At 53.6% G+C, this 21753-nt stretch overlaps 5 protein-coding genes across 11 annotated transcripts; 3 read left to right on the plus strand and 2 right to left on the minus strand.

Annotated features, from left to right (window-relative positions):
* Positions 1–693: 693 nt before the first annotated feature.
* adhfe1 (alcohol dehydrogenase iron containing 1) lies at positions 694–3908 on the plus strand. Of its 4 annotated transcripts, none has more exons than XM_061295139.1 (15): positions 694–822; positions 1298–1335; positions 1414–1454; positions 1523–1576; positions 1654–1808; positions 1881–2077; positions 2181–2258; positions 2341–2446; positions 2514–2666; positions 2738–2836; positions 2899–2977; positions 3049–3145; positions 3214–3371; positions 3447–3579; positions 3651–3908. In XM_061295139.1, the coding sequence occupies exons 1-14, from the start codon at positions 767–769 to the stop codon at positions 3528–3530; spliced, it is 1395 nt and encodes a 464-aa protein (XP_061151123.1). In that variant the 5' UTR covers positions 694–766; the 3' UTR covers positions 3531–3579; positions 3651–3908. The 4 variants fall into 4 exon arrangements, with proteins under 4 accessions (XP_061151123.1, XP_061151122.1, XP_061151121.1 ...); XM_061295138.1 differs by having other exon boundaries at positions 695–822; positions 3447–3558; positions 3634–3908; XM_061295140.1 differs by adding an exon at positions 1016–1222 and having other exon boundaries at positions 730–822; positions 3447–3908.
* A 93-nt stretch (positions 3909–4001) lies between these two features.
* LOC133165468 (transcriptional activator Myb-like) lies at positions 4002–7410 on the minus strand. The gene is made up of 9 exons (XM_061295146.1): positions 7184–7410; positions 6673–6766; positions 6047–6130; positions 5761–5981; positions 5481–5694; positions 5118–5219; positions 4923–5024; positions 4631–4852; positions 4002–4289 (listed from the first exon to the last, which is right to left on the minus strand). The coding sequence occupies exons 1-9, from the start codon at positions 7207–7209 to the stop codon at positions 4257–4259; spliced, it is 1098 nt and encodes a 365-aa protein (XP_061151130.1). The 5' UTR covers positions 7210–7410; the 3' UTR covers positions 4002–4256.
* Positions 7411–8752: 1342 nt separating this feature from the next.
* Positions 8753–16216, plus strand: wdr33 (WD repeat domain 33). 3 transcript variants are annotated; one of them, XM_061296097.1, is made up of 21 exons: positions 8753–8955; positions 10133–10355; positions 10557–10625; positions 10951–11055; positions 11155–11250; positions 11486–11637; positions 12089–12186; positions 12304–12430; positions 12558–12712; positions 12849–12927; positions 13011–13121; positions 13307–13401; positions 13655–13741; positions 13846–13982; positions 14066–14221; positions 14295–14804; positions 14870–14927; positions 15088–15376; positions 15435–15583; positions 15660–15839; positions 15994–16216. In XM_061296097.1, exons 2-21 carry the CDS (start codon positions 10152–10154, stop codon positions 16107–16109), a joined length of 2973 nt encoding a protein of 990 aa, XP_061152081.1. In that variant the 5' UTR covers positions 8753–8955; positions 10133–10151; the 3' UTR covers positions 16110–16216. The 3 variants fall into 3 exon arrangements, with proteins under 3 accessions (XP_061152081.1, XP_061152079.1, XP_061152080.1); XM_061296095.1 differs by lacking the exon at positions 8753–8955 and adding an exon at positions 9436–9543; XM_061296096.1 differs by lacking the exon at positions 8753–8955 and adding an exon at positions 9439–9543 and having other exon boundaries at positions 14298–14804.
* A 220-nt stretch (positions 16217–16436) lies between these two features.
* sft2d3 (SFT2 domain containing 3) lies at positions 16437–17297 on the minus strand. Its single transcript, XM_061296103.1, has one exon. The coding sequence runs from the start codon at positions 17295–17297 to the stop codon at positions 16626–16628; it is 672 nt and encodes a 223-aa protein (XP_061152087.1). The 3' UTR covers positions 16437–16625.
* Positions 17298–17423: 126 nt separating this feature from the next.
* Positions 17424–21154, plus strand: LOC133166097 (CYFIP-related Rac1 interactor B-like). Of its 2 annotated transcripts, none has more exons than XM_061296100.1 (11): positions 17424–17559; positions 18870–18972; positions 19034–19155; positions 19226–19331; positions 19403–19539; positions 19643–19720; positions 19780–19896; positions 20107–20186; positions 20293–20419; positions 20501–20571; positions 20649–21154. In XM_061296100.1, the coding sequence occupies exons 1-11, from the start codon at positions 17476–17478 to the stop codon at positions 20716–20718; spliced, it is 1095 nt and encodes a 364-aa protein (XP_061152084.1). In that variant the 5' UTR covers positions 17424–17475; the 3' UTR covers positions 20719–21154. The 2 variants fall into 2 exon arrangements, with proteins under 2 accessions (XP_061152084.1, XP_061152085.1); XM_061296101.1 differs by lacking the exon at positions 17424–17559 and adding an exon at positions 17590–17998.
* The last annotated feature ends 599 nt before the right edge of the window (positions 21155–21753 follow it).

A 21753-nucleotide genomic window follows, 5' to 3' on the forward strand; every position in this document is an offset into this window, starting at 1 on the left:
CCGCGACTGGCTGCTATTCGAACTCTCGTCAGCCAGTTTGCGGGCCTTTTTTGTCAGCTTCCTCGGATGCCCACTGACGTCATGACAACGCAAGATGCTCATAGCTACATGCTAACGGCTAATCGCGTCACCCGGCGGGTCGGCCGGAAGTGAAGCAAAGTTAACCGGAAAACAGCTCTCTGCTCTCAACTCCAATTTTAAACCCGGTCCTTGTTAATGCGTGGGGAAGAAGCAAGAAGCTACTTACTGTTCAGATTCTAGGTGTCATGCTAAATGTTAGCCTTAAAGCTAATTGTGCTAATGGCTTGGCGTCACCCCCCCAACGCTTCTACTTTGTCTTCTTCTATGGTGTTGTCTCCCGCTGCCCCCTGCTGGCCGCTTCGTTGAAGCGCCGAACAAAATGTCAACATCAGTGTCCCTCTTTATATTTGACATATTTGTCCTCCATAGGGATGATATGTTGTCCTTCGCCGTCTTTGTAGCTTTGATGACTATCTAGCCACAGTTGTTGGAATACAGTCATGGAATAAAGACGTGTGCTAAACTTCAGCCACCGGTGAATATTTGAGTCGGCGTAAGGATGTGCCGCGGAAAGTTAAACCCATTATTTAGTCCCCTGAACCACCCCCCCCCCAAAAAAATATTTTTGGTGTGTAAAAGTAAAAGTATTGTAAAAGTACACGACGGACGTTTATTTTGAAGAGGATGGTGGTGACGTCAGCGGATATTTGTGCGCACTGTGGACTGTGGAGCGTCTGAACCAAAGATGGCGGTGGCACGGGATCGAGTGGTTCGTCTGCTGATGCAGCTCGAGCGCGCCACGTAATTACAAATCAACTTTTACGAATGCTAGCGAGGAGCATGCGACGCAAACGTGTGGCTAAATCGATTCCCCTTAGATCTCTTTTAGTGCTCTGTATTGTCAGGCATTTAAATATAGATTTGTCACAGGCATCAATTCTAAGGCTTCCAATGACTATGCCGTATACAGGGGTCATGTTTTCATTTGTTCTAGTTCCTACGTTCCCCGAAAGGACTGTCTCTGGCGGGTGGTTCCAACTTCCAAGCGTTCCAAAGTTCAGCTGTCACTCGTGATGCCACGCCCCGCTCAGCTACTACCACGCCCCCACGCCACGTGTCTATGATGCACTTGTTTTCATAACATTAGCGCCAGTCTTTGCTTGACTGCAGTGCTTGTTTACAAGGCGTGTTCATAAATATTGTGAGGGGGTTTATTTTGTTATGTATGTATGGCAACATGCACGTGATCATGTTGTGCATGTGTGTGTGCGTACAGGTGCAGGTGTCCTGCTCACTCCAACACTTTCCATAAAGGTAAGTAATAAAAATAAAGTGGACGGTACGAACGAATGAAGGATCGCCTTTGCTGATCCCTGACGTCTTTGTTGGCAGTGGTGCCAAGTGGCCGGCGTGAGACGGACTACGCTTTTGAGGTAACATGCGGTGCCTTCAATAGCACACTTCAGTCACTCATCGTCACGGCGACGCGTTTTCCTTAAAGATGGCCGCTTCCAACATCCGATACGGAGAGGGGGTCACCAGGGAGATCGGCATGGTAAGCGCCGCCGAATGATCCTCTAATGATCGGTCCGCTACGTTGGCGAAAGTGGCGCTTTGCTTTTCACGTTGCAGGACCTGCAGAACTTGGGTGCCCGGAACGTGTGCGTGATGACCGACGCAAACTTGTCCTGCCTCCCGCCCGTCAAAGCGGTGCTGGAGTCGCTGGCCGAGAGCGGCGTGCCGTACCAAATGTATGAGGGCGTTCGCGTGGAGCCCACCGACGGCAGGTGAGACGAGCCCCACCCCGCCCCAGGTAATCCTGCTCTCCGATCGCTCACCTAGCCTCTGTTGATCCGCAGCTTCAAAGACGCCATCGCGTTCGCCAAGAAGGGCGCCTTCGACGCGTTTGTTGCGGTGGGTGGCGGCTCCGTGATTGACACCTGCAAGGCGGCCAATCTGTACTCGTGTCACCCCGACGCTGACTTTCTGGACTTTGTCAACGCTCCCATCGGCAAAGGGAAGCCGGTCACCGGCGCCTTGAAACCGCTCATTGCAGGTAAGCGGGAATGGTCAACTATTGTGCCGTTGCCATGGGGATGCTGAACTCTTGCCGTGTGGGCATGGCAACGATGGCCCCCGTTAATTTCGAAAACCCCCAGTCCCGACAACCGCCGGCACCGGCAGCGAGACAACGGGGGTGGCCATCTTTGACTACGAGCCTCTGAGGGCCAAAACAGGTAAGGGGCGCCAGTTGCTCCATCCAAGTCTAAATGCTTGAAAGCAAAGTGGAAAAGTCCCTTCCGTCATTTGTGCTTTGAGGCATCGCCAGCCGAGCCCTGCGCCCCACCTTGGGCGTGGTGGACCCCCGCCACACCCTGAGCATGCCCAGCAGGGTCGCTGCCAACAGCGGCTTCGACGTCCTCTGGTGAGCGGTTGCTCGCTCGCCTGCCGCTGCCGAACAGATGCTCTGACCATGCTGTCCTTTGTCGCAGCCACGCCCTGGAGTCTTATACCGCCCTGCCGTATCACCAGCGGGCCCCCTGCCCCCCCAATCCCCTCAGCAGGCCCGCCTACCAAGGCAGCAATCCCATCAGCGATGTGTGGGCGCGGCATGCCCTGCGACAGGTCGCCAAGTACATGAAACGGTAAGACAAGATGATGCGGCATGGGCATCTCAAATGGCATGGCACTCTTCAACTGCGGTCATGCTCGGCAGGGCGGTCAACGACCCGGAGGATGCGGAAGCTCGCTCCAGCATGCACCTGGCCAGTGTGTTTGCCGGCATCGGCTTTGGAAACGCCGGTGTCCATCTTTGGTGAGTGTTTGTTGCGAGCGCCTTGGTGTGGCGCAGTGGCCCAATGTCCTGTCCCGTTCCAGTCACGGTATGTCCTATCCCATTGCTGGAAACGTCAAGACACACAAAGCTGACGGCTACAACGTGGAGCACCCCCTGGTGGTGAGTGCCACCCTCCAATTAACGTACCCCAATTGGACTCGGACGTCCAACTGCGTGCGTGTGTGCGCCAGCCTCACGGCCTTTCGGTGGTCCTGACCGCACCGGCGGTTTTCAGCTTCACGGCTCCAGCGTGTCCAGAGCGCCACCTGGAGGCTGCTGAAATCCTGGGTACGTACAAATCAGGTGCTCCTAATGTGCCGTTGGCCGGAATGACATGCGTGTGGCCTCACCTCAAGGCGCAGACATCAGCCGTGCCAAGCGAGCGGACGCGGGTGCCGTGCTGGCCGACGCCTTACGTCACTTCCTGTTTGAGCTAAAGGTGGAGGACGGCCTCGCCGCCGTCGGGTACCAGCAAGACGACGTGCCTGCGCTGGTCCGAGGAACCATCCCGCAGGTGGCGCGCTCGTTTGAGATTGACTCCGCCCTCTCCTGTCTGCTCTTGGCGACAAACCTTTGCATGTGTTTTTAGGAGCGTGTGACCAAACTTAGTCCCCGTGGCCACAGCGAGGACGACTTGACACGTCTGTTCGAGGCCTCCATGAAACTCTACTGACACGGCTTCCTTCTGTCACGTGCCAAACGTGAGGGTACAAAGCGGCCAGGTGAACGCGAGTGATGACATCAGCATTGATTTGGGGATTTGTTTTTTTATTCAGACATATTTGATACAAAGGTTTGACGATTCGTCAAATCGCGACTGGGCTCTGAAGTGAAATAAGACAGAGGGGACAGTCACACGGCAATCGATCGGCTTCCGTTCACAAGTATCTCATCGAATCTTTTCGTCGGCAGGTGACGCAAACCGATTGTTACGCGTTTATATAAATATGCAAGTTGTTAAAAGGAGACGGACTAAATCATCAAGATGTCAAATTGCATTCATTGACAAATCACAAAGTTGTCTATGTTGCTCAATAAAATGTTCAAAAGATGTGCGGCTTCATTGGAAATCGACTTCAAAAAAGCCGAAACCCAATCAATTTTATGTTGATAACCAAGTGCAAAATTCAAGTGCTGTTCCTGCCCAAGAAATCAAATAAGACGCAATGAACATGGCACGTTTCCAAGTAAAACTGCTCAAGTGCATTCAAGTGCTATTCCTGCCCAAGAAATCAACCAAATAATAAACATTTCCAAGTAAAAGTGCTCTCGCTCGCTGCCACTGCATACCCGTACAGATGTCGATCTCCATCCATGCAAAGTCTTACTTCTGCACATCTCCAAAAGCAGATGAGCAAAAGTTGTAAAAGGGGACAGGAAGCGGATGTGATAGGAAGCTTCATATTGATTCACAGGCTCCACCCACATTTCTCTGCAAACAGAATCATTAATCCATCTCAAAATCCACTTTTTCTTTGAATCATCCTTCTCCATGTTCTCACAAAGTTTGGGCCCGGCGCCCCCTGACGACCTGGCATTGACACGACACTTGTCATGGAGACATCGGTAAGCGTTTGACCTTCAGCTGGAGTTTGGTCAGCGACAATAAAGATTCAAAATGTGAGGGAATGGGCAAATTTACTGGCCGTGTAAAAGAGCGCTTGAGTCCATGCTCGTTTCAGAGGCTTGCTGATTGCAGCGGCCCGACCCGTTGGGTGCCCATTGGTGAGGTTGGCCCATTTTGTGAGTTTGATGGGTGTGTGTAACGCTCACCTCAAACGGTTCGCTTTTGATCCTCAGCGTTTCGCCCACATCGGCGCCGTCGGTGGGCTGCAGACACCACCACACTTCCTGACCCACCAGCGGGAAGCACAGTAATTCGCCGCTGTCCGCCGCGCGGCCGTGCGAGGCCCGGGGCGTCCCCTCCTGATGCCTGCCGCTCGCCAGGCTTTCCTCCTCGAAGGAAGCCTCCGCGCCATCATCCGGACTCAACAGCTGAACACAAACCAAGTCACGTTTTGCGGGCCGACGGCCGGCCGGACAGGCGGCGAAGACGGCAGTTCACCCCAGAGGGAGACATGTCGGCAGCTCGGGCATTGTGCTCGGCGCTGTGGGAGGGGCTCCATTCGCTCAGCATGTTGAGGATTTCGCTGTTCATGAGATGGTCCTGAAAGGCAAACACAGCCCATCAGCGGCTGGGCCAGGCCGTACCTCCAATTCCGAGAGGGCCACTCGGGGGTCGTCATCCACGAGTGCTTACCTCCGAGCGAGAGAAGACGGTGGCTCGGTCCTTGTGCTCGCCACTGTGGTCGGGGCTCCAGTCGGTCAGCATGTTGAGAATCTCGGTGCTCATCAAGTGTTCCTACAGTGTACATGTGACATCACAGACAGGTTGGCGCTGCAGGTTAGCCACTAGCACGCAAGCTTAATGATGGACACGTCCCATGTTTGGGCTCTACGTTGGACAGCGATGGTTGTGCGTTCAAAGTTCTTACAGACAGCTATACGTGCCGCGGTATACGTCGGCTACTGGCCAAACTCAAGAGACCTTTTAAAGCCAGCGGCAGCTTTCTGCTGGCCGCGTGTGGTTCCGTGCTGTATGTGGCGTGTGCGTGGTGGGCACCTCGTCAGCCGCGTCGCCCTTGAAAGCCGCCTGTCCGGCGGAAGACGAGGACGAGGAGGCGGCCGAGGAAGACGAGCTGGACGAGGAGGAGCTGGAGGAGGTGGTGCGGTGTACGCCCGAGTCTGGGTGTCGGTGGAGGATCTTGCGAGGGGTCTCCTTCTGCACCTTCCTCTTCAGGGTGGAGTTCCAGCGGTTTTTGATGGCGTTATCAGGCCTGAAGAGATACGCACATGAAAGACGAAAGCAGGGCGGGGTGGGGCCGTGTGGGCGGGGCACCTACCTGCCAGGCAGTAGCTTTGAAATGTGTGCCCAGCGGTTGCCTAGCAGGCGCTGTGCCTGGCAGATGATGCGGTCCTCCTCAGGCGTCCAGCGGCTCTTGATGACTTTCGGGTTGAGGTGGTTGAGCCAGCGCTCGCGGCACTGCTTGCCGTTGCGGCTGCGCATGTGCTTGGCGATCAGCGACCAGTGCTTCTTGCCAAACTTGCGCACCAACTCCACCACCTGCCACGCGTCAGGGTCACGCGCCGGGCTGCGGCGGGCCCCGGGTCGGGAGCGCGCTCACTTACCCGCTCATCCTCCTCCAGCGTCCACGGGCCTTTCACCGGCTCCACACACTTCTCCTGTGCCCACTCAGCCACCGAGGCCTCGCCCTGTCCAAGGCCAAGCCTTAGTTAGTATCGCCCTTCCGCAGAGGCGAGCCTCCGTCGCTGAGCCAACGCCCAAGAGCTCCTTCGGGATGCGCGCTGGGTACAAAGAGTCGGTCAGCGTCGCCCCTGGTAACCGCAGCATTTTGGGTGTCCAACTGTGTTTTTTCTAGCCACGAAATTTTCAAAGATTTTGACAATTTGCCTCTGTGAAAGTCCTGCTCCAGTGCCAGGTTCCTGGGAGATCCCAAAATGAAAAACCATCAACGGGAGGGGGTGGTTGCACAAGTAAAAATCACACGCGACCAATCACATGGAAGCTCATGTCAACCAGCGCATAACTGCCAACATTTAAAATAAAGTTAAGCTGTTCCGTATCCCAAAGAATGGCCTTTTTTTTTCGAGCTAGCGTCTGCAGAGCTATTCTAACGTGGTCGCACCGTCAGCATTTGTCCCATTTTGGTTAAGCGGCAGCTCTTCCGCGTTGGCACAACACAAGTCGCACTTGCCAGTTCTGTTCTTTGAAGGAGACGAGCGAGCGGACTTGCCTCCTCTTTCACCCATTCCGACTTGACTGGAGTCAATCTGGCAAATCGTCCGCGCTCATCTTTGACCGGCAAGCAGCAGCAGCATCGCTTGGTGCTGGCACACGAGACGAGACAAGATACGGCAAGGCAAGACAACACAAGACAAGGCAAGACAACACAACACAAGACAAGACACGGCAAGGCAAGACAAGTGACGCTCACTGACGAAGGTGGCGGGGCATGTGTGCCGCACGACTTGCTGAATATTTGCGTCTTTGTTCACCCATTTGGATCACAGGCAGGCTGAACAAGATGGTTAAACTTTCTGTTGCCGTTCACGCTCCACTCGCAGCAAAGTAAAAGCCAAATTTTCCACCGACGTTACTTGGGAGCCCACCAAGACGACACTACCATTGGTTCGGGGTACTTTTGGATTCGGTGGCATGCCGTGTCACATTTCGACTGTCAATGCTTGGTTAGAACAAAGGTTGGGAAGCACCGGTGAGTGTGCGGCGTGCACGTGAGGTCTGACCTGGATCTGTGGCTTCGGCCGCTCATCGTGTGGCTGCTGGAGACGCTCCAAGCAGGTTTGCCTGCCTGCCAACCACATCAAAACACATGCATGTCAGTGTAAACAAGAATGACATCATCGACACGCTTGGGCCAGGCGCCCTTCGACGTGAACACGCAACAGTCCGCTCTTGCCACAACAATTGTGTCATAATAGTGGTTAAAAAAAAATACAATCAGTGTGTGTGTGTGTGTGGTCAAGTGTATATGTATGTATATGTGTGTGTGTGTGTGTGTGTGCATGTATATATATATATATATATATATATACATACATATATATACATACATATATATATATATATATATATATACATATATATATGCGTGTGTGTATGTGGATATATATTTACATACACATGTATACACACACACACACACACACACACACACACACACAGTAAAGTAGTACTCGTTACTGTTACACGAAAAACAAAGCACATTCTAAAACGTTCGCAGTAAAAGCGTGACAATGATCACAAGATGATCAAGCTTTGTTTGTGTTCCATCCGACGAAAGACGTTAAAACAAGCTCTTTGTAGTTAATGACCGCGATCAATTATAAAGAAGTGACGTGGAGGGTGTTTGACGACAGTTAACTTACCTGAAAGTTCAAAAGGTTGAGAGGTTACGCTAAGCTAAAATAAGCTATGCTATGTTTTGCGCAAGTGATCGAAGCGACATTGACTACGGGTCCAATCGAAACGGTGCGAAAGCGCAGCTGATGTTGGTCGCCCGTCCGTCCGTAGCCGACGTCCGACGGCTGGCCTCCCAACTCCCGCCCGATCAAAGAGGCGCTCGCCCATTGGCCGCCATCACTATGACGTCAGTCTTTGTACGTCACCTTGGCTTTATGACGAAATAGCTGGAAAAAGTTTGGCACGCTCAAACATGGCGAATAAAAAACTCTTGAATCTTGAATCATATTCAGTGATCTCATCATGGAAATGTTTGTCACTTGTGATTGGCTAGGTAGCTTGAGCTATGCCGTTATATTTGAACATCTAGACGTCTATTCCACATTAAATAAGGTTCTCTTTAGTACATTTAACTTATACTTATGTTAGCTGCGGATATAAATAAAACTTTTGTTGTTAAAATGAACCAAAACGATAATTGAACCTAAATAAAAACATTTTTCAAACATTATCCAACTATCACAAATATAAATGTGCAATGTTTTTAATCATATCATGTTTAAAAAAATTTGAAATATACATACAATATTGAAAAATGGGGGCTATTTTAATAGAACAAAACTAATGAATGAATCATATTATCAACCGCAACGGAGAAAAATGTTGTTTTGCGCAGGACTCATTTATTTCAAGTTCTTTCTTTCATAAAGCAAACGAGTTACATATTTTGTGCCAAGCCTATTACGACTGTTGTTACTTATGGTAATTTTTAAATTGACAATTAAAGACAGATTTCAGTCAGTTTTGCTTCCAATTGTTTCGGTTTGCGACGTTGCGGTGACGTCACGTTTCGTAAGTACGCGATGGAGCCGGCACGCTGGGCTGGGGGCGTGGTCTACGCATGCCGCGATGACGTCACGTTCCATGTTTGCACCGCAGCCTCTCGTGTTAGCTGCCGGCTAAAGCGGCACCAAGTGAAGTGGACGCATTTGATCCAGATTTGCTGTGCCGAGTTGCGAGAGAAGCACGGCGGGAGGAGCCCGCAGCTGGTGTCCGCTCGCTAGGCTGCGAGCTTTGCTTGCCGCGGGGACTTCGGGTGAGTGGCGAGAAGCTTCGGGGGCCTCCGAATCCCTACCGCGGGCCGCTGTTAGCCTGGAGGCTAGCAAACTGGACAAAAACAGCCCGAGAAAACACGCACTCTCTCTGATGGCATCGACCCGAAACAGCCGTTAACGTACATGGACAACAAAACCTCCACTTAATTTGGATGCCAGCTACCGCTTTCCTCGCACTACGCTTGTTTTCACAAGTGAGCCGCTCACGCTAACCGCGCTAGCTAGCTGGCGAGGCGCAATGCTAACATTGAGGCTCAGCCTCTGGATCAACAGTGATTTTAGCTTAAACGTGTTGAATTTAAGCGTGACCAATGAAGCCCCTCTTCTCGTTTACACACTCTCGAGTTATGTTCAAACGCAACTTATCGACCATCTACAATCATTTAGATAAACGATGGCTTGATTAGAGCTCATTTCAAACTTGAAATTGCCTAAACACCCCGTTTAAAGTTTGAAACTAATCCAGCTCAAATGTCTTCCGGTCTATGGCGTCATCAAGCCGGGATGCCTGGACAACGTTTGCCAATGGACGGGATAGATGTGACCGTCATTTCGGGCGCCTGCAGAGGGTAAAACTGGCCTCTGGGGATGAGGAATTATTCGTTTCCATTCCAATGACTGCAAATGAAGAATTTTGTGTATTCATTCATGGTCACACGGATAATGTATTCATGTTTTTAAAAAAAAACACACATTCAGAGGTTTACTTTCCTTCTGATGTATGTGACGAAGCGCAACACCGACTCCTGGCGAGGAGGACTAAATTTATGTCTGACCATTTATTTTTGTAATTGTGTCGGCAACCGCTATTGGCTGTCTTCACGAGTGAGCGATACACAGAAGTCGTCCCTATGCGATATCTGTTATTGGTACTTGCTCATCCCGTGTTTGGTTCAAAATGTTCTGCAAAAAGCTTGTAGAGGTCACAGTTCAATGTTTTGTCACTTGCTCTCAGAGCCACGGAATAGCTTGCGCTCGTCAGTCTTCTGTAATACGTTGAAAGAGGTGTGGGGTTTTTTTTGGTCACACACATGCACACTGTCATTTGCGGGAATCAAACTCACGGTGTTGGCACACAAGACGATCCCCCGGGATGGGGGGGAAGACTCGCGGCATGTGTTTTTTTCTGACACGCGGTCACGTTCCGTTTTGACGCAGGTCCGCCCAGAACGCAGACATGGCGACGGACGTGAGTTCTCCGCAGCGCTTCTTCCACATGCCGCGCTTCCAGCACCAGGCGCCGCGGCAGGTCTTCTACAAGCGGCCCGACTTTGCTCAGCAGCAGGCCATGCAGCAGCTCACCTTCGACGGCAAGCGCATGCGCAAGGCCGTCAACCGCAAAACCATCGACTACAACCCCTCTGTCATCAGATACCTGCAGGTAGGAGTTCAATTGAGTTTCTGAAGCAATACCCTCTTCTGGAATAGTAAAGGGATATAAACAGAAATTCTGATTCTTTGAGCAAAAACTCCTCAATGATGAAAAATGGCCCGTTTTATCTCTAAACTTGAAAACTTCCCAGAGGTGGCTTTCTTTGTCTCTTGGCTCTCCATCGCTCAGCCGTTGCCTTCTTGCCCGCAGAATCGTCAGTGGCAACGAGACCATCGCGACCTGCGAGCAATCCAACCCGATGCCGGATGCTACAACGACGTGAGCCTTCCTCGTCCTCGTCTGCTTCCTCTTTTCGTACTTTTGTCCTCGTCGCCCGCTTTGCTGCCACTAGGATGCAATTTTCTAGAAAGCAAGCGGCGAGTGTTAAAATCCTTCCCAAGAAATGTGGCTGCCATTGAGAAAAGGTGTTGCGCTAGCGCCACCAAAGTGTCGCGGAGGATGACCGACAACGGTTACTCTTGAGAGGTTTTGGACACTTACCTTCGACAAGGTCATGTGTGCAAAGTTTTGAGGGACAAGCTTGCATGTTTTGTGGCAAGCGAGTCAAGCGGCGTGACCGGACGTGTGCGTTTGTGTCCCACAGTTGGTCCCTCCTATCGGAATGCTGAACAATCCCATGAACGCCGTCACCACCAAGTTTGTGCGCACGTCCACCAACAAAGTCAAATGTCCCGTCTTTGTCATCCGGGTGAGTTGGTCGTGCCTGCCGGGCTCTGTGTTTGGCGGGGAAAGCGCGCCTGCATTTATTTTGTTGTTGTTGCTCTCACACACACACACCCGTCCGCAGTGGACTCCGGAGGGGCGTCGGCTGGTGACGGGAGCGTCCAGTGGCGAATTCACGCTGTGGAACGGGCTGACGTTCAACTTTGAGACCATTCTCCAGGTGAACACGCGTGGTGCCGCTCGTCCGATGGAGAAACCACAATTAACCTCCACAAATTTAAATAAAATTTTAAAAAGTTTTTGGGGTAGTCTCTATTATGATACTGCATAAAAGCATATGCTCGTGACAACATTCAATGGGATGAAAAAGAATCCAACAATTTGTCCTGCGTTCTCCGCCACTGCATCTTGTGCTGCTCGTTTTGTCTGATGCGGCCTCCTGTGACCTACCTCAGGCTCACGACAGCCCGGTGCGCGCCATGACCTGGTCCCACAACGACATGTGGATGCTGACGGCGGACCACGGCGGCTACGTCAAGTACTGGCAGTCCAACATGAACAACGTCAAGATGTTCCAGGCACACAAGGAGGCCGTGAGAGAAGCCAGGTTTACATCCGATCGCCACTTTTCCCTCCTCCGCCTTCTCGTGTGTCTTGTTGTGTCTGCTAATAAAGTGGCGTCAATAAAGGCCAAAGTGGCACTTTGTCGGCCATCAATAAAGTTAAAGTCGGACCAAGAACCCCGGTCTAAATCGACATCCCCGCCCTAATCCTTTGAGCCCGGACCTGTACGTGTAGCTGAAATCTTTCGCCAAACCTAAAGCTCGACACACAGTCGGACCTGATTTTACTCGTTAACTCGTACTCTACCTGAATGCAGGTCTAAAACTTGACCTGAGCTTAGGCTGAGGGGGGGCAATCAGGGGCAGGTGGACTCTGTGTCTTGCTCAAGGTCATGCTCCCAATCACTCGGCCACTCTTGGAAATCAGGGTCCCCCAAGTCATCGAGCTTGGCGGCGGCCCTGTGTGTGACGTGTCGCTTCCTGTGTCCTCTCTAGTTTCTCACCCACCGACAGCAAATTCGCCACCTGCTCGGACGACGGCACCGTTCGGATTTGGGACTTCCAGCGCTGCCACGAGGAGCGCATCCTTCGAGGTTGTACAACCCCCATCACCACGTCCCTTGCTTTCGGTCTTTCTATCCTTTTATTTATGATTATTTTCAAAATACTCTTATGCTTTCTTTTTTGTTGTTTTGTGTGTGCGTGCGCAGGACACGGTGCCGATGTGAAGTGCGTGGACTGGCATCCCACCAAAGGTCTGGTGGTGTCCGGCAGCAAAGACAGTCAGCAGCCAATCAAGTTCTGGGACCCAAAGACCGGACAGAGTCTGGCAACCCTGTGAGTCCAAGTTCTTTCCCTTCAGCTTCACAAAGATGGGGAAGAGGGGGGTGATGTTCCCTCTCCCTTCTTGATTTTACTATGGAGGGGCCACATGATCATCACAATGTTTTTTTGTTTTTTTCAGCCACGCCCACAAGAACACGGTGATGGAGGTGAAGTGGAACAGTAACGGGAACTGGCTGCTGACGGCGTCGCGTGACCACCTCTGCAAGCTCTTTGATATCCGCAACCTGAAGGAAGAGCTCCAGGTGTTCCGGGGCCACAAGAAGGAAGCCACGGGTGAGCCGCCGTCCAAATCGCCCGTCGCAAAGTCTTTCACCGTTTGACCATTGGTGGCCATCTTTGAAGAGAAGGGCGAGCTCGGGCCACGGTTCTCTTGGTGCGACTAACTGGAGTACTTTTGCTCTTTTCCCAGCGGTGGCCTGGCATCCCATCCACGAGGGGCTCTTTGCCAGCGGCGGCTCGGACGGCTCTCTGCTCTTCTGGAATGCTGGGTAGGGAGCGCGCCTGGGATCGCCTTCCCGATCATCCAGTCCAAGTCGGAACGTGTCGTTTACGTTGCGCTTGTCGGCATCAGGGTGGAGAAGGAAGTGGGTGGCATGGAGATGGCGCACGAGGGAATGATTTGGAGTTTGGCCTGGCACCCGCTCGGTCACATCCTCTGTTCAGGATCCAACGACCACACCAGGTAGCGTCTACCGCCGCACGCTTACATGTGGAGAACAAAAAAATAAATAAAAATGTTGACTTTGCGCAGATCTGATGGACTGGTTGGGTACCGCCAGTAGTTTTCGATCTCATGTCTCCAACCTAATAGCGCTCTTGCACTCTGAGTAGCGAGCCCAAAGTCACAGTGTGCTTCGTGTTTGTTAGTAAATTCTGGACCAGGAATCGTCCCGGCGACAAAATGAGGGACCGCTACAACCTCAATCTTCTACCTGGCATGTCGGAGGACGGCGTGGACTACGGTCAGTCACGTGACACAACATGCACACTCGACGCACCCATGGCTTGTCAGCTCACACGAATAAGGGAGAATCGTGATTGGTTCCTTGCCCGCTGCCGTGACTAGGCTCTTTCCCTATTTTAAACACCGGTTAGGAAAATGAAGTAATGACGAATTAAAAGCAGCGGAGATCCGCTGCAAATAGCCCAAGTCTGAAAATAATTGAGCCAAAGTGATGAGGAGCTGTCACAGTAATCCACGTAATCTGGTGACAGATGACATGGAGCCAAACAGCATGGCCGCCATCCCTGGAATGGGAATTCCCGAGCAGCTGAAGATCGCCATGGAGCAGGAACAGACGCGTAAGTAGTCTTTGCTGACGGACTGCATCAAGAGTTTGTGACCTGTTCAAGAAAACAAAGGGGAAAGGAGCAAACAAAAGCCAAGATGCTGCAATTGTGTCCAGATAAAGAGGCGGGGCCAGAAGAGATGTCCATCCCGGGACTGGATTGGGGCATGGATGAGGTGATGGGCAGGGACAACAAGAGGGTCCCGCAGAAGAAGGTCCCCTACGCCAAACCCATCCCAGCACAGTTCCAGCAGGTCAGCTCGTGCTTGTCAATCGCACAACCCGATTGTCGCCATCTTCCGACTCCGGGAAACCCGACCCACCATCTTCTCCGCAGGCCTGGGCAGAAAATAAAGTTCCCTCCATGCCCCCGTCTGGAGAGGGCCCCAAAGAGCGCAAGGCGGAGCCCAAAGGAGACGGCAAGAAGAGAAGTCAGGTGGAGCTGGAGCAGGAAATGGCGGCGTTGCAGTACACCAACCCCAAGCTACTGGAGGTGAGTGACGCGGGCCACGCGTGACGCGGGCCACCCGTGCCGTGTCGCCAGCTGATCAGCTGCTCTCCTTTAGCAGCAGATGAAGATGGACCGCATGAACCAGATGAGCTCGGACGGCTCCCAGCAGGGCCCCGGGCCCCCTTACTCTGGTCCCGCAGTGCAGCAGAACTTTGCTCCTCCCCAGTCCAACCACATGGGGCCCCCCCACATGGGGCCTTCATTCATGCCCTCCGCTCAGATGGGAACGTCGTCCGGGCACGGGCAGGCCATGATGGGCCCGCCAGACATGCAGAGACACACCGCCTCTTCCAGGAACATGGGCGCTCAGGGACTGCACAACTTGGGCCCTGCAGCCAGAGGAGTGCCGGGCCCTCACGGGGGCATGATGGGACCTCCCGCCAGAGGAATGGGGGCACGGGATCTACCAGGGTCTCTCCCTCAGGGGGGCATGATGCCGCCGCCTCAAGGAAACATGATGGGACCTCAGGGGGGCATGATGGGACCCCCATCCAGGACACACAACTTCGGGATGCAGGGGCCTCACCCGGGGAACATGCTGACACCGCCTTACATGCAGCACCAGGTAAGTGTGGCGGCATCACGCGTGGGCCCATGGTCCTCCTGACTCGTGCTCTTTGGTGCTTACAGGCCCAGACTTCAGGGCCCCCCATGCACGGGAGGGGCCAGCAGGGCCCCAGCAACAAAGGTGGGCCGCAGTCTTGGCTGTCAATTTTCTTTTTCTTGTGATCATAGTGGAATTGATTAGACAGAAGCAGCACATGTTTTGCTCTGTCAAAAACTGTAAAAGCACCATGTCCCACACACCTCTTTAGTATCCTTGTTGCGTCTGTCTCGCCCTCCCTCAGACGCCCGGGGGCCGGCCCCCAACCACCACATGGGACCCCCTGACCGCCAAGGCGGCGGGGGGCACGAGCAGTTCTGGGGAGACGGACAGCACAAACCACAGGATTTTGACGGGGGCCATGACTTCCACAGCCGAGGAGAGGAGGCCTGGAGACCCGGATCCGCTTTTCCGGGGACGGCAGGACACCGGGTCGGGGCGGGTCTCCGAACAGGCGGGGCCGCGGCCAACTGGGGTCCCGAAGACCGCGCCCCCCGGGACTTGGGAGAGTTTCGAGGGAGGCGAGATGACAGGTAAGCCAGACTCATCTTCTCTTGGGCAACCCGAGCGCCAAAACTGTCAACGGTTCAGGTTCAGAGGAGGCCCTGGACGGCCCGGAGGTCGAGGCTACCCTGACGACTACGCGGGCCAGGAGGAAGGCTTTGACGCCCTCAAAGACGGGATGGGCTGGGACGCCGGGGTCAGGGCTAGGCCTAGAGGCGGGGGCCCCCCACGAGGAGGTACTTTCATACTTGATTTAGTATTTGGTTTTGGGGTCCCGGCTAGTGTTGACCGTGTGCCCTGTTATGTGTTGAGGTCCCGACGGCTACCGCGACGGACTCTCTCTACACGACAGCGCGTCCCCGACGGGCCGTGAGCGGTCGCTGTCCCTGCAAGGCATGGACATGGCCTCGCTGCCGCCGCGGAAACGACCCTGGCAGGATGGCCCGGGAACGGTCGACCCCCGAGAACGAGACGCGCCGGGCGCAGATGCAGGTCAGTTTTGTTTGTGTGACATTTGCAAGATTTAAAAAAATGCTTAACACAATTTGGTGCTTGACAATGGCTTGTATTGAAAGCACGTGTGGCAGGGTTTGAAAGAATAACAGCATGTATGCTTCTCGCCCACCACACACACACCACCCCACAGGTCGATCTCTTCAGCGGGACGACGGCTACGGGCGTGGCGGGCGGGGTGGCTGGGGGCCTGGCCCCAGGAGAGGGGGCCCCCCCTTGCGAGGCGCGCCGAGGGGCCGTGGGCGCTAGACAGCTTCATCGGCTGCTAATCTTTCCTCATTTTTTGTATAAAATTTCTATGTTTTGTCTTTTCACTGACTGGACAATAAATACCCACGCGGAAGCTTTGAATCCTGCTCAAATATCTGATTGTTCTGTTTTTGGATCAAGACGTGCGAAGGATTGTGGACCTGAAAACAATTTCATCCAAATATAGGCAGGTTGTGATTTAGGTCCCGAAAAGCACATTTATTAAGTATGAACACTTGTTAAATAAAATAAAAAAAGTACCACACTTGAAGTAAAACTATAGTGGTGCTTGATTTATGGCAAAAGCAGTCGTCTCATAACGCCAAGTTAAATTTGTAGGTGTTGAATTGCATTTATTTCAGCGAGTCTTTCTGGTCCCATAACAGCCAAGTCAGCGTTCAGGCCCACCGGTATGAAGCCAAGAGTGAGGGTCCGCTTTGTCCAAGGTGGCTTTGGCTCTGCAAAAGGCACATGACCGGTGATGACGTCATCGGTTCTCGGACCGACGGCCCCGGCTCAGATGGTCACGCTTTTCCCGGTCACTGTTCTTTTGAGGGCGGACGCGGCAACGCCACCCACGAAGCGGATCCCGGCGCTGCCTCCAGGGAGCAGCGACACCACGTATCCGACGAGCGCGGCCACCTGCGCGGCAGCCCCGAACGCCGTCAATACAGTGCTGTGCAGGCTCAGCGCGGCGTACAACGTCCCTCCGAGAGCGCACAGGTACACGACGGCCCCAGGCGAGCCGGGCAGGCCAGCGACTAGCCGGCCGGGTCCCCGCAGAACCGCTGCGGCCGCGATGGCGAAGGCCGAGCCCAGCGACCACAACAGCGCAAACTTGCGGGCGTAAATGAGCAGCAGCGGCGCGTACAGAGCCGAAAGGCCGAAGCACAGCGCTGACAGGGCGGCAAACATCCCGGCGATGGCCAGCCGCTGGCGGCGACTCACGCCCGGCATGCAAGGGTCCGGCTCGGCTGACCACGGCCAACTCCCGCCGGAGCTTTGAACCGCCGATGCATTGCCGCCGCTGGACCACGGGCTGGACCAGCGTCCGAACCAACTTCCGGGGACCGGCTCCGGCTCGCCGAGCTCCACTGCGGTGCTGCCGCCGGACTGCAACGACGGGGCGGCTGTCTTGCCTCTGGACTGCGACAAATACTCCTGCAGCTGCCGGTTCAATTCCGCCATTACGACAACACTCCGAGTCCCAGCGCCTCTGCTAACATGCTAATGAAAACGCTAGCAGCGCTCCGTTTCCGTCTCCTCGCCCGCTTCTTCTTCGTGAGCTCGTTTGTCACACTATCAACTTTTGAGCGACCGCAGCCGGCTGGCAGAAACATGACACACGAGCAATTTGTATGTACTCATGCATTTATGTCTCCTGCTGGTCGCAAGGAAACTGCAGGAGATGCAGATGACGTTATTTCAGCCAGTGCCCCACGGCACAGAGGTGAGGTGACATAAAGGTTCTTGGGACGCTTGGAAGAGGAAAAACATTTGAGGGGGCGGCCCAGACTGAAATAGGATCGTTTCATTGGATGTGTGGGGGAGGCAAACGAATATGGAAAAAGGAATGAGGGAAGGATGAAGTGGAAGGTGGTCTTGTTGTCGTGGTTGTTTTGGGGCACCTCGGCCGCGCAACGCCGACCCTCCCGACGTGTTGCGTTCGAGTTCTTTTCGTCGCGTTGGCTTCTGATGACCTTGATGCGTTCCGCCGACGTCGCGGGTCCCTCGCGTGCGCCGATTGGCCTCTCGCTCAGGAAACGTGTCCTTTTATAGCAAACGCTGCGCCGAGGGGGCACACTTCCGGGTTGTCGGCATGTAGGATCACCTGGACGCGCTAACGCCAACCCGTCGAACCTCCACCGATCCCGCACCGATCGGCGAAGGTGAGTACTGCGCTGGGGACGAGAGTCGGGGTCTAGGTCTCGTTCATGCTCTCTGCGGGTCTGGGTGGATCGCGCCGGTCGGGACTCGTCACATCAGTTCTTGTTGAGACTCGACAGTCAAGTTCCGAGTGGAGGCGTCGCACTTTGTGCGCGCTCCAAAAGTAGCGATTTGTTGATGGAGCAAAAAGTTGCGGTCCGTGATTCCCCGATCACCATCAGGAACGCAGACGAACACTTCCGGTTACAGTCTAACAGTCTACAACTCGGCGGCCACTTCTTTAGGGACACCAGCACTTCCTTGCTATATTGAAACGATCAACTTTAAGGAGCTGCTTGTTGAAGTTGTAAAATGGCTTCGTCGTTGCTTCCTGTCTAGCGGAATAAAATTAGTGCTAAAAGAAATCATGTTGAAAAACACGATTTTTTTTGTACTTTTTTCAAATACACAAACTGAACTGGTTGTGTGAAATTCTATTTTTTTATTTAAAATAAGTTTATAAACTTTGTTGGAAATCTTAAATTAAGATTAAGGTCAAATAATAATAATCCTACGTAATACTGAACATTATTATTATAGACTTGACATAATTCAAATCCTTCCTCGAACGTCATTACTTCCTCTTGACACTTGTCGTACTCGCTGTCAGGCATTGCACGTGTCTCATTGTGCGTGTGCGCGCGTCCTCAGTACCACAATATGCTGCAAAGTGCCCGTGCAGGCTGCCAGTCCCACCAATGAGGCGCCGCTGCTTCAACTTGCGTCGAAAGCAAGCCGAAGCCAGCTGGCACGCACGCTCGGATAAGATGATCTTTAATTCGGTGAAGTAAATGTTGCCCGCATCACGTTGGACCGAAATATTTTTTCTCTCAGCATTTTCTTGAAGGTTTTGTATGCGCGACAATGGGCAACTTGATCAAAGTGCTGAGCAGAGACATCGACAACAACGCCGGAAACTTCTTCTTGGACTTTGAGAGTAAGACGCACGCACCCGCACAAACGCACATGCAGTGCCAGTGATGTGTCCGCGTGTGCAGATGCGGAGGCGTCGAGCTCCGAGAAGGAGGTTTGGGAGAAGGTGAACAAGGTGCTCACGGAGGCTCAGGTGATCCTGGACGAGCTGCAGGCCTACACGGGAGCAGGCGAGCAGATCCGACTGGTAAAATCCAATCCCGCCCGCCGCGGATGGCATGTGTCCATTGTGAGCCCGCCTGTTTGCGTGCGCACAGGCCATCCAGAGTCCGGGCGAGAAGGGCGCTCAGGAGAGGGCCTGGTCTGCCGTTCTTCCCCTCGTGGCAAAACTCAAACGTTTCTATGAGTTCTCCCACAAACTCGGTCAGTGTTTTGCCAACGCACCGTTCTGCCCTCGGTCTCATTCCTTCAACGCTTTCCCGACGTGTCTCCAGAGCGGAGTCTGCACCAGCTGCTGGAGGTCCTGACCGGCCCGGAAGCCTCGCCCACCCAGCAGCTGGAGAACAAACAGGCGCTGGCCCGGCAGTTTGCGCTCATCCTGCACTTCACGTTGAGATTTGACGAGCTCAAGGTTGGCCGGCGCCTTCAACTTTCCTCATGCCCTTTGTAGCTTTCTTCTTCAGTCACCCTCATCTTAATCTTCTTCTTGCTCTCGATGATCCTCGTGGTTCCAGATGACCATCCCAGCCATCCAGAATGACTTCAGTTACTACAGGCGCACCATCAGCCGCATGCGTATCAACAACCTGAGTGTAAGAAGCGCACACATGCTGCACCTCGCCGTCATTGTTGATGTGCGCCCGTCCTTCAGGGCGACGCAGATGCCGAGGTCACCAACGAGCTGGCCAATCGTATGTCCCTGTTCTACGCCAGCGCCACACCCATGTTGAAGACGCTGAGCGACGCCACCATCAAGTTCGTCGCCGATGTCAGTACACGCCGACGCAACTCCACCGATGTGCACGGGACGCGATCATACCCGCGGTGTCATCGCGTAGCTAAGTCAAAGAGCGTCATGTGTAAAATGAGACGGGGGTGTCCGCAAACGGTCCCGGGTCACGACCCGGTTGACGACGTTCCCGTACGCCGCTTGTAACTTCTATGCTGCCCTGCGGGGGCGCTGCTGTGTGACACACAGAATCCCCAAGTCCCCGTCGACAACACCACTGACTGCCTCAGCACCATGGCCAGCGTCTGCAAAGTCATGCTGGAAACACCGTGAGGCCCTCAATGCAACGGCGAAACATCGGCGAGGCATGGGCGGGGCATCGTCGCCCCGCCTCGCCCCGCCCACTTTGGAAAATGAACCCACGGTCCTTTGCAGAGAGTACAGAAGTCGTTTCACCAGCGAGGAGACGCTGCTCTTTTGTTTGCGCGTGATGGTGGGCGTCATCATCCTCTATGACCACGTGCACCCGGCCGGAGCCTTCGTCAAGACCTCCAACATCGACGTAAGAGCGCCGCGCAGCACTCACACTGGAGCGAGAGGAGCAGGCCAATGACGGCGTTGCCCCGTGCTTGCTTGCGTGCAGGTGAAAGGCTGCGTCCGGGTGCTGCGGGAGCAGCCGGCGAGCAGCGTGCGAGCTCTGCTGGATGCGCTCAGGTCACAATTTGCGCTTGGCGACTTGACGCCAGCTAGCTTACCCGTCGGCCGACGTGTTAACGTGTTGACCTCCGCAGGTACACCACCAAGCATCTGAACGATGAGGCCACGCCGAAACACATCAGGAACATGCTGAGCGTCAATTGAACAAGAGCGCCCCCTGCTGCTCGTCCTCTGCATTTCAGCACAACTCCTGAGCTTTCCGGTTTGATTCCTCCTCCTCTGATCTTAACGGTTCCTATTCTACCTCTCCTGTCGCCATTGTTGCTCACATGTGGGTGTGACTGGCGCGGGTGGACTTCACTGGAAGCTAATGTTAGCCTTGGCTAGCAACCGACGTCAAGATCAGAGCGATGGTCTCGAACGCGAGGGCCGCCTCAACCTGCAGCTCGATTTTTCTTAGTCAGTTTTTCACGTAAAGTTGCGCTTTTCGGCTCCATAAAGTTTTGTATGTACTTTTTTTGGCTTTTATTGTCTGACTTGAGTGGCAATGGACTGGCGCGGCACACATGGACCAACGGTGGCCAGTAAAGGCCAGACAGAAAACCAATCTCTTCTTTTGAAATTAAAAGTACAACATTGATTGTCCTTATTTATTTGTGCGATCCAGCTTTTCCAAAGGTGGCCATTCCGTTTCCGCCACGGACGGACGGAGTGGATTCATCCGCCTTCAGCTCTTGTTAAAGGATGGAGGGCCGCAAGATGAAGGGCTGGCACCGAACAAGCATTTATTTTTTTCCCGAAGCCTCCAGCAACACGTGCATGTGTAGGCGTGTGTGCTCAGGGTGAGGCGTTGGCATGGTAACTGGCTGGGGTGTGAGCATGTTGTCTGGACTTGTGGGAGCAGCGAGTTAGTGTGTGCATGCGTAAGCGTGAGTAAATGTGACTGTGTGTCGAGTCAGGGGACGGATGGGGGGGGCTTTCCCACAAACACACACGTAGTGTATTGCACAAAGATCATCTAACTTGACCATTGCCTGGTCCGTTCCCCATCGGCCCCTGCCGGAGTGCCATGGGCCTTTTAGAGCCATGTTGACGGACGGGCCCGCTCACGGAACATGGTCTGGATTCCGCAGCGGGTGGAAGTTGAAACGGCTGATTGCTTGTGTTTGTTTGACTCCAGGTCGTGCTCATCAGACATGTTAGGTACTTGAAGGTGTTGAAATAAAACAACGCCCAGAA

This window comes from Syngnathus typhle, linkage group LG13 (assembly GCF_033458585.1).
Source record: "Syngnathus typhle isolate RoL2023-S1 ecotype Sweden linkage group LG13, RoL_Styp_1.0, whole genome shotgun sequence".
Classification (NCBI taxonomy): domain Eukaryota; kingdom Metazoa; phylum Chordata; class Actinopteri; order Syngnathiformes; family Syngnathidae; genus Syngnathus; species Syngnathus typhle.